Source organism: Octopus sinensis, linkage group LG18 (assembly GCF_006345805.1).
Source record: "Octopus sinensis linkage group LG18, ASM634580v1, whole genome shotgun sequence".
Taxonomy (NCBI): domain Eukaryota; kingdom Metazoa; phylum Mollusca; class Cephalopoda; order Octopoda; family Octopodidae; genus Octopus; species Octopus sinensis.
The window spans coordinates 49,892,609-49,907,594 of NC_043014.1; the positions used below are offsets into that span (position 1 = coordinate 49,892,609).

Below are 14,986 nucleotides of genomic sequence, written 5' to 3' on the forward strand. Positions count from 1 at the left end.
TACCACTGAGGCTTTTCAACCTCTCGTTCTTGTGTCCTAAGACCTCATATACCACCACCACCATCACCGTTTCTTCATTGGTTTTGTCTCTGCCAGGGGTTGGTACTTTACACCAACAGTACCTGTTAGTTTTTTTTTTTCACATACTAGCAGTATCGCCCGGCGTTGCTCGGGTTTGTTTCGACCCTTTAGAATTGGAATTTTCGAAAAGTGAAAATTTTGCATTATGTAGCTTGTTATTCTCTTTAAGTGAACATTTTTCTGGTTGAAATACACTGAAAAATGGCGACACAGCCGTCAAAAAATCGTTAAAAAATTGGGATTTTCATAGAAAAAAAAGCACCTTTTTGATGTAAATAATTTTTGGTGTTAACATGGTCCGATTTGAATTTTTTCTTCTACAGAAGGAAGAGCAAGCCTTCTTCTATCATACTCTCAATTTTGGTCAACTTGCGCCGCAGGGTGTCGGAGGAGATAGTGTTAGTTGAAGGCTACCAAACCTGCCATACACAGACAACTTCAGCTTTATATATACTCTTTACTTATTTCAGTCATTTGACTGCGGCCATGCTGGAGCACTGCCTTTAATCGAGCAACTCGACCCCGGGACTTATTCTTTTGTAAGCCCAGTACTTATTCTATCGGTCTCTTTTGCCGAACTGCTAAGTAACGGGGACATAAACACACCAGCATCGGTTGTCAAGGAATACTAGGGGGACAAACACAGACACACAAACACACACGCATATATATATATATATATATATACACACATATATACGACGGGCTTCTTTTAGTTTCCGTCTACCAAATCCACTCACAAGGCTTTGGTCGACCCGAGGCGGCGAGCTGGCAGAAACGTTAGCACGCCGGGCGAAATGCTTAGCGGTATTTTGTCTGCCGTTTCGTTCTGAGTTCAAATTCCGCCGAGGTCGACTTTGCCTTTCATCCTTTCGGGGTCGATAAATTAAGTACCAATTACGCACTGGGGTTGATGTGATCGACTTAATCCGTTTGTCTGTCCTTGTTTGTCCCCTCTATGTTTAGCCCCTTGTGAGTAATAAAGAAACATATAGTAGAAGACACCTGCCCAAGGTGCCACGCAGTGGGACTGAACCCGGAACCATGTGGTTGGTAAACAAGCTACTTACCACACAGCCACTCATTCACACTACTGCATTGTGAAGTCTTCTGTGTTGAGTGTGTGTGTGTATCTTTGTCTCTCTTTCTCTCTCTCACACATTGGCTAATATCTTTAATGCTCCCACCCACGGATCATACTTGTCTTTAATTCTCTTCAGCCTATACAGAGCTAACGACTGTGGAGCATGATACCCCTTAATACATGTTACATACATCAGATGATCGGCAGATGGAGTCTGGTGCAGTCATCTGGTTCGCTAGTCCTCAGTGAAATCGTCCAACCCATGCTAGCATGGAAAGCGGACGTTAAATGATAATGATGATGATGATGATGATGACTACCCAGCTGGCCAGACAAGCAGGCCAACATTCCCCCTGGTCGGAAGGTAATTCTGTCACATGGTTACCTTTTTACAGCTGAGTGGACTGGGGCAGTATAAAATGAAGTGCCTTGCTCAAGAACACAATGTGCTGCTTGGTCCAGGAATCGAACCCATGATTTAGCAATTGTGAGTGCAATACCCTGACCACTGGACCACGTGCCTTCACAAATATAATTCTTGTTTACTCATGCTGTTTTAGATTAATCACACGTTATGTTGTAGCTTTCAGATATCAATCATCATCATCATCTTTGAACGTGCGTTTTCCATGCTAGCATGGGTTGGACGGTTCGACCGGGGTCTGGGAAGCCTGAAGGCTGCACCAGGCTCCAGTCTGATCTGGCAGTGTTTCTACAGCTGGATGCCTTTCCTAACACCAACCACTCTGTGAGTGTAGTGGGTGCTTTTTATGTGCCACCGGTGCAGGTGCCAGGCGAGGCTGGAAGCAGCCACGATCGGTTGGTGCTTTTTATGTGCCACCGGCACGGAAGCCAGTCAAGGCGGCGCAGGCATCGGCCACGTTCGGATGGTGCTTTTTACGTGCCACCAGCACAGGGATCACAACTACAATTTTCCATTGATTTTTGATGTTGATGTATTTGAGTCAATAGGTCTCCTCAAGCACAGGGTCGAAACGGTGTTTCTTTACTTGCCACCTGGTCCAGCAGCACTGGCACCGGATCTGGCCATATCACTGATTATTTTTTTAAACTGACATTGTGAGGGGTGTGACAGACACCTACCCTACAATGTTTGAACATCATCATCATCATCGTTTTTTTAACGTCTTTCATGCTAGCATGGGTGACGATTGATTGAGGCTGGCGAACCAGATGGCGCCCAGGCTCCAATCTTGATCTGGCAGAGTTTCTACAGCTGGATGCACTTTCTAATGCCAACCACTCTGAGAGTGTAGTGGGTGCTTTTTACTTGACCATAAAGCACATAAGAATATTTGGGCCGTATATGCTGGTTTGAATGAGGGGTTACCACACATGTCCGCATCAACATCTTGAAATATTTTAAGATTTTTTTTTTTTATTTTTTTTTTTTTAAGAAATCTTAGCAAAAAGAGGCAGTGTTGGGCGATGTTTCGTGGTTTGATGTCAAAAGCCAACTCTGCTAAAGTAGTATGTTTTAGAAACCATCAAAGATTAAGATTTTTTTTTTTTTTTAAAGCCACTACAAAATTGGAGGCGATAAAAACTAGGCGGTTGCTTACATCTTTCATCTTTTAATTTCATTTACCGTCTTTTTTTTTCTTTCTTCAAGTAGCATGGAATTACTAAATAAAACACTTAATTAAATATAAATTATATTCCAATAATTAGATTTTTTTTTGTGTGTGTTATTTGTTTATAAATAAAATATTTAAATTTGGATAATTTAGAAGAAGAAAAAAGTCTGTGTGAGTAATGACTGTTAGAGTTTGAATTATGAGTGGTATTGATTGTGTGAGAGTGACTTACCAGCAATAATACCTGGAGCATTGTTGTTACCAATTACTCTATCATAATATGATTAAATGATGTTGTTGTTATTTAACCCTAGGTCAGCCAGATATGACCATCTTGTCTTTTATTTTCAGACTAAATGTATCAAAGGATACATTGTCTAATATGTCTCACCTTTTTGCTGTTACTTAGCCCCAGGTCAGCTCTGAGCCAGCATACCTTTGATCAATGACATTCTAGCCATGACCACCTTGTTTTTCTTTTATTTTCTTCCTGCTCTTACTCATATTTTAAACTCAGAATTGTATGATAAGTTTAGATTTGAATGCTATTTCTAGCAATTTGTGCCACCACTTACAGCACCTTCCTTACGCTGTCAGAATTGTTGGGTCAAAAGGCGGCGAACTGGCAGAAACGTTAGCATGCCAGGCGAAATGCTTAGCGGTATTTCATCTGCCGTTACGTTCTGAGTTCAAATTCCGCCGAGGTCGACTTTGCCTTTCATCCTTTCGGGGTCGATAATAAAGTACCAGTTACGCACTGGAGTCGATATAATCACTTAATCCTTTGTCTGTCCTGTTTGTCCCCTCTGTGTTTAGCCCTTGTGGGTAGTAAAGAAATAGGTATTTCATCTGCCGTTAAATTCTGAGTTCAAATTCTGCCAAGGTCAACTTTGCCTTTCTCCTTTCGGGGTCGATAAATTAAGTACCAGTTACGCACTGGGGTCGATATAATCGACTTAATCCCTTTGTCTGTCTTGTTTGTCCCCTCTATGTTTAGCCCCTTGTGGGCAATAAAGAATATAAGAATTGTTGGGTCATTGCACAAAGTACCTTGTGGTATTTTCAGGCCTTTACATTCTGTGTTCAGATTTTGAGGTCAGCTTTTCTTTTCATCCTTCAGAAGGTAATGAAATAAAGTCAGTCAAGTATTGGAACCCATGCATTTGATCTAAGGGTCTGCTGAGTCAAGGCTGACCTGGGGTTAAACAACAATAATAATAATAATATAATGTTTTCTAACATTTTTCTGTGATTTCTGTAATAATAGTAATAATCTTATTTTTATTTATTTCTTTTCAGTTTTTTAGATAGAGTTCATATAGTAAAGTCTGCAGACTATACACCAACAGAACAGGTAAATATCACTTCTTAATTACTCTCTGTTTGTGTGTGTGTGTGTGTGTGTGTGTACATCCATCACAACACATAGGAAAATACAAACACCTCCCAACAAGCTGATACGACTGGTTCAGTACAGTTTCTGGCAGCTCATGGCGGCGAGCTGGCAGAAAATTAGCACGCCGGGCAAAATGCTTAGCAGTATTTCGTCAGCCGTTACAATCTGAGTTCAAATTCCGCCGAGGTCGAGTTTTCCTTTCATCCTTTCGGGGTCGATAAATTAAGTACCAGTTACGCACTGAGGGTCAATGTAATCGGCTTAATCCCTTTGTCTGTCCTTGTTTGTCCCCTCTGTGTGTAGCCCCTTGTAGGCAGTAAAAACAAAAAATAACAACTGATACAGTACATACATTACACAACAAATGAAATAATAAACTAACACAAAAACCCAAAAAACTGATGTATAATAAACATCATTATCATTCATCATCGTTTAAGGTCCGTTTTCCATGCTGGCATGGTTTGGACAGTTCGACTGGGGTCTGAGAAGCCAGGAGGCTGCACCAGGCCCCACTTTGATCTGGCAGTATTTCTACTGATGGATGCCCTTCCTAATGCCAACCACTCCGAGAGTGTAACTGGGTGCTTTTTACGTGCCACCAGCACAGGGGCCAGGAGCTGTATAAAATATTTTATACATTGTAGAAATATAACCAGTTTATTGCACATAAATTTTAACAACAAAATCTTATGTGGCCCCTGGTTGAGAACCACTGCCCTGCAGCTAATCATATTTACCTCTGACCCCCATCTCTGTCACAGCACATCTCCCTGCTTTCTGATCTTTCTATAGATTTATGACACTGCTGAGAGCTCCACTCCTCTTCTGTAGACCACTTGTCACCTCCTCCTCCTTGACCCACTTCTATCACTCATTTCTCCCCGCCCCACCCTACCCTACCATACTGATATTTCCCTTCAATCACACCTCCACCCTCGTTCGTCACTCACTACATTCATCTCTGCCCCCTCCCCATTGTCCAACCCTCTGTTACTCCCTCTTTCAATCTTATGAAATTATCCTCCCACCTCCACTGTATGGTTTCTTTCTGCACTCCCCTTCTTGTACCTGGAGAGTTCACTCTGGCCTTTCATCACACCTTCTTTATCTTCTTTCAAAGCACTCTCACCGCCCTCACATAATGTGAGGGTGGCTATCTTTCCTTCCCCCAAAGGCGGCGAGCTGGCACAAACGATAGCACGCCGGGCGAAATGCATAGTCGTATTTCGTCTGCCGTTACGTTCTGAGTTCAAATTCCACCAAGGTCGACTTTGCCTTTCATCCTTTCGGGGTAGATAAATTAAGTACCTGTTTCGCACTGGGGTCGATATAATCAACTTAATACCTTTGTCTGTCCTTGTTTGTCCCGTCTATGTTTAGCCCCTTGAGGGCAATAAAAAAATATATATATCTTCCTTCCCCCATAGCAAGACACCTGTGTGTGTCTCTCTATCATACTTTAAGGCTTTCAACACCTGGCATTTAGCTTCCTCTCTCTCTCTTCAATACCTCCTTGCCCTAGTCAAAGAGACTTTTCCTTTTTCTGCCTTGCAAGTTACTTGGCAACCTCACTAGTGCTGTGGCTGGTATTAAGGAAGGGCATCCAGCCATAGAAACCCTTACCAAAGCTGACATTGGAGGAACCTGCGGCAGCCCTGCAGCTCGTTTGATCCTGTCAAACCATCCAACACATGCAACCAGATAGACATTGGAGCCTGAGGCAGCCCTGCAACCAGATAGACGTTAAATGATGATGACGACAATGTATGTATTTGCATGCACACACACACATATATATAGATGTTGCTTAACTAATTAAACAATTTAGTTAAGCAGTTTGGGTCAAGGTGGAGAAGAATGGCACCAACAGGATGGATTTGGAAGTGCATTGTGACCAGCAGTGTGTAACAGCCTCTTATGGTCTGGTTGATACTGTGATGTGTGTGTGTGTGTGTATAACTCTACATGTATGTGTATGTATGTATATATATATATATATATATATATATATATAAATTAATAAATAAAACATATGCATATATACATACATATATGTACGTACCTACCTCTACATGTATATATACACGCATATATGGGTACAGGACACCAAAAAAAAACGTCGAACACAATGAGAAACGAAAACATAAACACAAAACCAAGGAAATGGACATTTTTCTTAAACAACAAAAAAATAGAGTACAGGACAAATAACACAAGGAAAATTCCCCTTCTTCAGTCGCCATGGTTTCATCTACTCTGCGTTTCGAGTATATATGTGTATATCATCATCATCATCATCATTGTTTAACGTCCGTTCTCCGTGCTAGCATGGGTTGGACGGTTTGATCGGGGATCTGGGAAGCCAGAAGGCTGCACCAGGCTCCAGTCTGATCTGGCAATGTTTCTACAGCTGGATGCCCTTCCTAATGCCAACCACTCCATGAGTGTAGTGGGTGCTTTTTACGTGCCACCAGCACAGGGGCCAGGCGAGGCTGACAACGGCCACGGTCGGATTGGTGCATTTTACGTGCCACCGTATATATATATATATATATACACACACACACATAGATATAAATACATGGGTACATGTATACATGTGTGTATGTATACATGTAGTTATAAATATGCATGCACGCTCACATACATATATGTGCATATGTATATATACATATATACTCATTTATGAATATATATACATATACAGGGGGGGGCAATAAACTAACTTTACAGTTACTTATAATAAAAAACTAACTGCAAAGTTACTTTATTGCCACCTTGTATACACACACACACACATATATACACTCATATGTATATACACATACTTGGAGTGAGAGAGGATGGGAGGGAGAGTTTCTCGAATGGTTCAGTGGTTAGAGATCTGTTAGGATTATTTATTATCACGAGTCTCTTATAAATATGTTTGTTGATGAACCAGTGTCAAAGCACCTACACAACAGTTCAACCAGTTAGAAAGAGTAGTCAGATCTCCCTCCCCCCCGAATCTCACCTTCACTGGCTTAAAAAAAAAAAAAGGATGTCACGCTGCAAAAAGGGGAATGCCAAAAATGACGGAAGATATCCACAGGTGGAATGTGTAAGGTGGAGCACAATGAGGCCTGACCTTGGGTTAAACAATAACAACACTAACTGCTTGTTGTGTTGACAACCACTACCATATATGGTATATTTATAAACAGGTGAAATCATCAATAGAATTAGTTCAAGGAGATTTAAATGTGAAAATGAGGTGTGCACAAAATGTTAAACAGGCCTTATATTATGCATTTATATGTGTGGGTGTATACGTATAGGCGCAGGAGTGGCTGTGTGGTAAGTAGCTTGTTTACCAACCACATGGTTCCGGGTTCAGTCCCACTGTGTGGCACCTTGGGCAAGTGTCTTCTACTATAGCCTCGAGCCGACCAAAGCCTTGTGAGTGGATTTTGTAGACGGAAACTGAAAGAAGCCTGTCGTATATATGTATATATATATATATGTATATATATATATATGTGTGTGTGTGTGTCTGTGTTTGTCCCCCTAGCATTGCTTGACAGCCGATGCTGGTGTGTTTATGTCCCCGTTACTTAGCGGTTTGGCAAAAGAGACTGATAGAATAAGTACTGGGCTTACAAAAGAATAAGTCCCGGGGTCAAGTTGCTCAATTAAAGGCGGTGCTCCAGCATGGCTGCAGTCAAATGACTGAAACAAGTAAAAGAGTAAAAGAGGCCTTATATTATGCATGTATGTGTGTGGGTGTATATATACATATATATATATGTGCACATATACACACCTATATAGGGTGGGCCAAACGTCAGGCATATAATAAGTTCAATACACTTAGAAATTGCTGAAGACCGACTTAAGTTTTTTTAAAAATTGAATAAAGAAAATAGAATAAGGATGAATACGCTCATACTTGTATGTGAACCTAATGAATGATAATAATTATAATAATAATAATATGCCCTGATGCAGTACCAAGCAGTGGCTCTCGTGGCTTCTGATCTTAACTGATTGGAAGTGTTATCATGTACATTGTTTTGTCTTGGTATAAAAAGATGGGCTACAGCAAATATTCTGCTCAATACCACAGATTTGCTTGTCAGTTGTTTGACCTTAACCAGTTGAGCATGTCCCTTGGTGGCTGATGATTTGTGCATCTCTGATCACGAGCAGAAGTAGTGGGGGAGCATCATAGCCATGTGTTAAAAGGAATTCTTTGGGGTTTAAATAATTCACCTCTGGAAACATGGGTGTTTCATTCAACATCCTTAACCCTTATTCAGGGACCTTTTGAGCGGGATGGACTACTCAGCCTGAAGAAGATTCTAAGTGGGCCCTACCTGCAAGGTCATGCATTGTTTAGCTTGATACGAGATCACCATGTCACGCACATATGGTTGTGATGCATGTGCCTGGTGAACCCTTATCACACGGGTAGTCATGATGGATACACTGGGCTTCGTATATTTTAACCCAGTGTCGCTTTGATGGCATGTACTGCTCTCTCACTCAATAATAATAATGTAATTTGAACAAAATGTTAAATGTTTTAGTGCATGACTTTTGGTCCATTATGCAGATCATTTAATGTCAGTCTAATAAGGTGGTGAGCTGGCAAAATCGTTGGCATGCTGGGAAAATTGCTTAGCAGTATTTTGGCCATCTTCATACTCTGAGTTCTAATGTCACAGGGGTCCACTTTGCCTTTCATTTTTTCCAAGGTCAGTAAAATAAGTAGCAGTTCATTACTGAGGTCGATGTAATCGTCTTAACTTACTCCTGGGTAGGAGTATAGAAGCTCCACCCCCCTCTGCCAATCCATGTCAAGCCAGTGTGACAGAGTAGGCTCATCAAACCGGTATGATCTCAAGCTCAAATTCACATGCCATTAAAGAAAAGCCAGAACAACAAACATACACACACACACACACACTATTGTGGGCATGGATGTGTGGTTAAGAAGTTCACTTCTCAACCATATGGTTTCAGGTTCAGTCCCACTGCATGCCATGTCGGACAAGTGTTTTTATTGAGAACAACAATTTATGTTTTGTTTAAATATGAATATAAAATTATATCTTTATCTTTTCATAAAAATATATCCACCCTCTTTTCTCTCTGGGGTAGCCATATGTCTCTCCCCTGCAGCAAACACCTGTTCCTGTCCCCTCTTTCCTATTTAACCCTTTCTACACCTGACACTAAGCCACTTCCTTCAGTACTACATCCTCCCCTCTGTAAAGGGTTTTGTTTTGCAAGTTGTTTGGTAACTCTACTGATACTGCTGCTACAAAAAAAAATGCACCCAGTGCACTCTGTAAAGTGGCAGGCATTAGAAAGTGCATTCTGTCATAGAAACCTTGCCAGTGTAGACAGTGCACCCCAATGCAAGCTTCAGGCTAGCCAGATCTTGTTGAACTATCCAACCCATGTGAGCATAAAACATGAATATTAACCCTTTAATCTTCAGATTACTCTGTTAATTGTAATGCTTTTTCACTCAAATTGTTTTGAATTAATCTTGCATTATCTCATAGCTTTGAGGTTTCAATGATGTGATTACTTTTTTTTTAGAATGTCAATGCAGGTTTGGTGTGAGAGGCCAGATATGGCTTGTTCAAATATAAAACATGTAGAATATTTGGGCCGAATGTGGCCAGTTTAAACACTAAAGGGTTAAAAGATGAGATTAAGGTCTTACTGTTGATGTTGGTCCTGGACATGGGGAGGGGGGATCGATGTAAGTGACTAGTTCCCCACCACCATCACTACCTTCAGCACAAGATTTCAGGCCTCGTGCCTACACCAGAAAAGATAATTGTTCCCAGTACTGAAGATGTTGAAGACTGGGTTTTCGGATTCGTTAGTGCCATTACATAACTTAATGTAGTGCCTCCGCAAAGTCAGCCTTTTGTGGTGTAGCCTTTGTTTTTTTGTTGTTTGTGAGGTAGCGTGGCCGAGTTGGTCTGGTCTAAGGTGCTGGTTTTAGGCGCAAGTCTCTTCGGACGGAGGCGTGGGTTCGAATCCCATCGCTGCCAAACGATAATTTTTAAATTGGCGGTGCCCCAGCATTGCCACAGCACCACACGTGAGGTGAAATAAATAAAAAAAAAAAAAAAAAAACACACGAAGTGAAGGTGAGTGGGGGGGGATGGTTGTTAATCCTTCAATATTAAAAATAAAGATATATTGCAAGCATAAGGCGTTTTGCCTTCTTCAAGTCTCGCTGGGTTTTGCTCACACTCGTTCTTAATCAACCTCTTAGAACCCCCCCCACCTCATCCCCCCCACACACACACACGAGACTCGCATAATCAGACACATGCATTTAAGTGGAAGTCGGCACGTGATCCGCACCCCCCACCCCCGATCGAAACATTCAGAGTTCGTTGGCCTTCTTATCAAGGGAGATAACTTTGCTTTTGTAGAATTATTTTCTGTCGTGTCTGGGGGAGAGTCATTTTCTTTTTTTGTGCCTTATTAATAACTTGCAGTATCGCCCGGCGTTGCTCGGGTTTGTAAGGGAAATAACTATATAAGCATTTTTAGAGAGTTATAGCCAAAAATTAGCAAAAAAATGCATTAAAAAAGGGGAAAAAAAGGATGGTAAATTTTTTTTTAAATCGTTGACTCATCGTAGACATTTTTAGAGTGTTACTTCCCTTATATAATAGCGAAAAAATGCATTAAAATGGGAAAAAATTATGGTATTTTTTTTTTAAATCGTAGACTCATCGTAGACGCGCGCTAATACCCCGAAGGGCTCGATATGAATCACGACTATAAGATACCCGAATTTGGTTAAACTGCACCGCAAAATGTGGGAGTAGTTAGGAATCTAAATCGTAGGAGACAGACACACAACTTCACTTTTATATATAAAGATGTAACACACTCACCGGTAAAAATAAAAATAAGAAATAAGTGGAAATTTTACCGGTGTGCGTGTGTGTGTGTTACATTATAAGGCACAAAAAGAAAATGACTCTCCCCAGACACAACAGAAAATGCTTCAACACACGAACTCGGATCTTTTCGGTTTGAACGGCAGTTTTTTCTAGCGGTGTCATATGAAATTGTCACCCATAATTATGACCCTAGTATCGATCTATTGCATTTCAATCTGTTTTGGGGTTAGGGTTAGGGGTGGGGGGTATCTTTTTTTCTTCACAAATGTAAATAAACCCAATCTGTTTCTTAAACGAGGGACATATTCATACGGCACAATGTTTTTTTTTTACCTCAATAGACGTCAGTGATTGGTTGAAATTGCAGAAATTGAAGAAAAAAAAACAACAACAAATGTCTTACAAACTGTAGAATTTTCTCAATAAAGCCAAGAGAAAAAGATGTTTTATAAAAACATTCTACTAGTATACAAAATTTTAAATCTTTTTTTTACCTAGAAATTATGTTAAAAACTGCCGTTCAAACCGAAAAGATCCCACAAACTCATATAAAGAATCTTGCCAACCAAATCCAAAAACGAAATTTTCTTTGTAGAATTTTCTGTATACCAGTGAGGTTTCCGTTTCGTTGTAGTCCCAAGTCTCCACCTCAAATCACATCTTATTATCTTAAGAAATTTAACACACAGCAGGCCAGTCCTGTAGTCCTTGATACACTTATGTCTGAATAAGATGGGACAGTTCTGACTGGAATGCCTTCTGCTGTATCGGAGTTGATCTGGAGTGAAATAACAACATGAATATACACCCTGCACTCCTCCTCATTGAAGTCTTACTCGGTGAAAGAGTAGTCACTCACTTATTAGAAGTAGAAGTCAAATCTCTCTTAAATTTTACCCCACTTTCTTGAAAATGGAAGGACATTAGATTACATAAAACGGACACACACAAACACACACACACACACACACATGGGATGGCCTTCTTTCAGTTACCAGCTACCAAATCCACCCACGAGGCTTTGGTTGACCCTAGGTTGTAGTAAAAGACACTTGCCCAAGGTACCATGTAGGGGGACTGAACCTGGAACCATGTGGTTGGGAAGTGAACTTCTTAACCACACAGCTGTGTCTCATCATTTTAACGACCATTTTATTACGATTGTATGATGAGTCAGACAAACATCATTACTCTTTTACTTGTTTCAGTCATTTAACTGCGGCCATGCTGGAGCACCGCCTTTTAGTCGAGCAAATCGACCCAGGGACTTATTCTTTGTAAGCCTAGTACTTATTCTATCGGTCTCTTTTTACCAAACCACTAAGTTACAGGGACGTAAACACATCAGCATCTGTTGTCAAGCGATGTTGGGGAGACAAACACAGACACACAAACATATACACACACATACATACACATATATATATACATATATACGACAGGCTTCTTTCAGTTTCCGTCTACTAAATCCACTCACAAGGCTTTGGTTGACCCTAGGCTGTAGTAGAAGACACTTGCCCAAGGTGCCACGCAGTGGGACTGAACCCAGAACCATGTGGTTGGTAAACATTCTACTTACCACACAGCCACTCTCTATGGACCAGATGCTCTTCGTGCTGTTAAATCTCACCTGTTTCCATGCAAGATAATATTGGCACCTGGTCTCCAAATATTAAACAGCTCAGTGGCTGAAGATTGCATACAAATGACACATCACTTGTATAATGGTGACATTCGGTTATAGTCAGTTCACAGTTGATATGAACACACACACACACACACATGATAACGATAATAATATCTATTTTCTATATTTTCTGGTCATTGCAGAATTAATTTGAAGAATTTACTTCATAAAAACACACACAAATAAATATTCTCGTGTTTTATCTCATGAACAAAAATTCCAAACTGAACAGAAGAATCATCATTGTTCGACCGTGGTCGAGACAATGGAATTTACCATGCTACGCCAGACTTCACGGTCCATCATGGCATTACGGAGGTCCTGTTGCTGGATGCCTGTATTCCTGGAGATTACATCAGGGTAGGAGAGTGTGCGCCCTCTGGTATTGTGAGTAGATGGCTTCCAGAGGAGAAGAGTAGAAATTGCCTTGTTTTCAGCTCTAGAACAGAACAATACCATAACTAATCAACACACACACACACATATGGAGCGAGACATGGGCATAGCTGTGTGGTTAATAAGTTTGCTTTCTAATCACATGGTTTCTGGTTCAGTCCCACTGTGTGGCATCTGGCTGTTAACTCCAGGCTGACGTTGTTAGTGGATTTGATAGATTTGGTGAATGGAAACTGAGTGGAAGGCTATCATGTGTGCGTGTGTACATGTATGTATATGCACACACATGTACGTATTTGTGTTTGTTTCCACACCTGTTGACAACTGGTGTTGGTTTATTTACATCCAATACTAGTTGTTAAGTGATTCAGCAAAGGTGCCCAATGGAATACATAACATACAAAGAATAACTACTGTTTCTTATTTAAATGTCTTTTTCTCTTACAATCTTCACTTGTCTTCCTTTTATATAAAGATGTACAATTTGTCTGTTCCTTATGTAAAAATATGTCTGAATCATCTTTTATTTTTTTCCATTATTTGCAGGATATATTAAGGTGTCGTGTGTTAACATCTGGAATCTTTGAAACCAGATTTATTGTTGATAAAGTAAATTTCCAGTAAGTTCTTCATTTTATTTATTTATTGCTTGTTTTTTTGTTTTTTTTAAATATTTTCACATGAATTTTTGTTGAGCAGTGTCTGTCATTTCCAAGCTTCCATGTAAACCTGTCTGGCGTTGGGAAAATGTTACCTGACTTGGAAACAGGTGAGGATTGGCAACAGGAAAGGCATCTGACCATAAAAAAATCTGCTTCAACAAATTCCGTCTGACCCATGCAAGCATGGAAAAGTGGACGTTAAAACAATGATGACAGTGTTTTGGCAGTGAAATAGCAGAATTGTCAGCATACTTGATGAAATGGTGACTGGCATTTCTTCATGCTTTATATTCCGAGTTCAAACGCCTCTGAGGTTGACTTTACCTTTCATCCTTTTGGAGTCTTATTTCTTTACTGCCCAAGAGGGGCTACACTCAGAGGGGACAAACAAGGACAGACAAATGGGCCGAGTCGATTATATCAACCCCAGTGGGTAACTGGTACTTATTTAATCAAGGTGGCAAGCTGGCAGAATCGTTAGCATGTCGGGCGAAATGCGTAGCCATATTTCGTTTGCCGTTACGTTCTGAGTTCAAATTCCGCCATGGTCGACTTTGCCTTTCATCCTGTCGGGGTCGATAAATTAAGTACCAGTTACGCACTGGGGTCGATGTAATCGACTTAATACCTATGTCTGTCCTTGTTTGTCCCCTCTATGTTTAGCCCCTTGTGGGTAATAAAGAAATAGGTACTTATTTAATTAACCCCGAAAGGCTGAAAGGCAAAGTTGACCTCAGCGGAATTTGAACTCAGAGCGTAAAGACAGACGGAATACCGCCAAGCATTTTGCCCGGCATGCTAACGTTTCTGCCAGGTGTACTCCTGTCTTGACATCATGTGATGGTTGTCAATGAGATCATCGTCATAGAAGCAGGGTTGTTTGTCTCTGGTCTTCTGTATAGAAACATTTCTAGCCACGGTCAATATTATCTTGCCTGGAAACAGGCACGGATTGGTGATAGAAGGGCATCTTGTCACAGACAATCTGCCTCAAGAAATTCCATTTGACTCATGCAAGCATTGGAAAAGGGGACATTAAATGATGATAATCATCTCTCTCTCTCTCTTCTCTCTCTCTCTCTCTCTCACACACACATGCATAGGTGTGGCACCTAGGACAAGTATCTTCTGCTGTTAACTCCAGGCTGACCAATGC

General features: G+C 40.7%; 1 protein-coding gene across 1 annotated transcript in view; it reads left to right on the plus strand.

The window, feature by feature from the left end:
• LOC115221366 (guanine nucleotide-binding protein G(s) subunit alpha) overlaps positions 1-14,986 on the plus strand; it is a 171,125-nt gene that overhangs the window by 148,339 nt on the left and 7,800 nt on the right. Inside the window, exons 6-7 of the mRNA XM_029791539.2 lie at positions 4,063-4,117; positions 13,715-13,788. Coding sequence (XP_029647399.1) covers positions 4,063-4,117; positions 13,715-13,788 — 129 coding nt within the window. The remainder of the gene's footprint in view (positions 1-4,062; positions 4,118-13,714; positions 13,789-14,986) is intronic.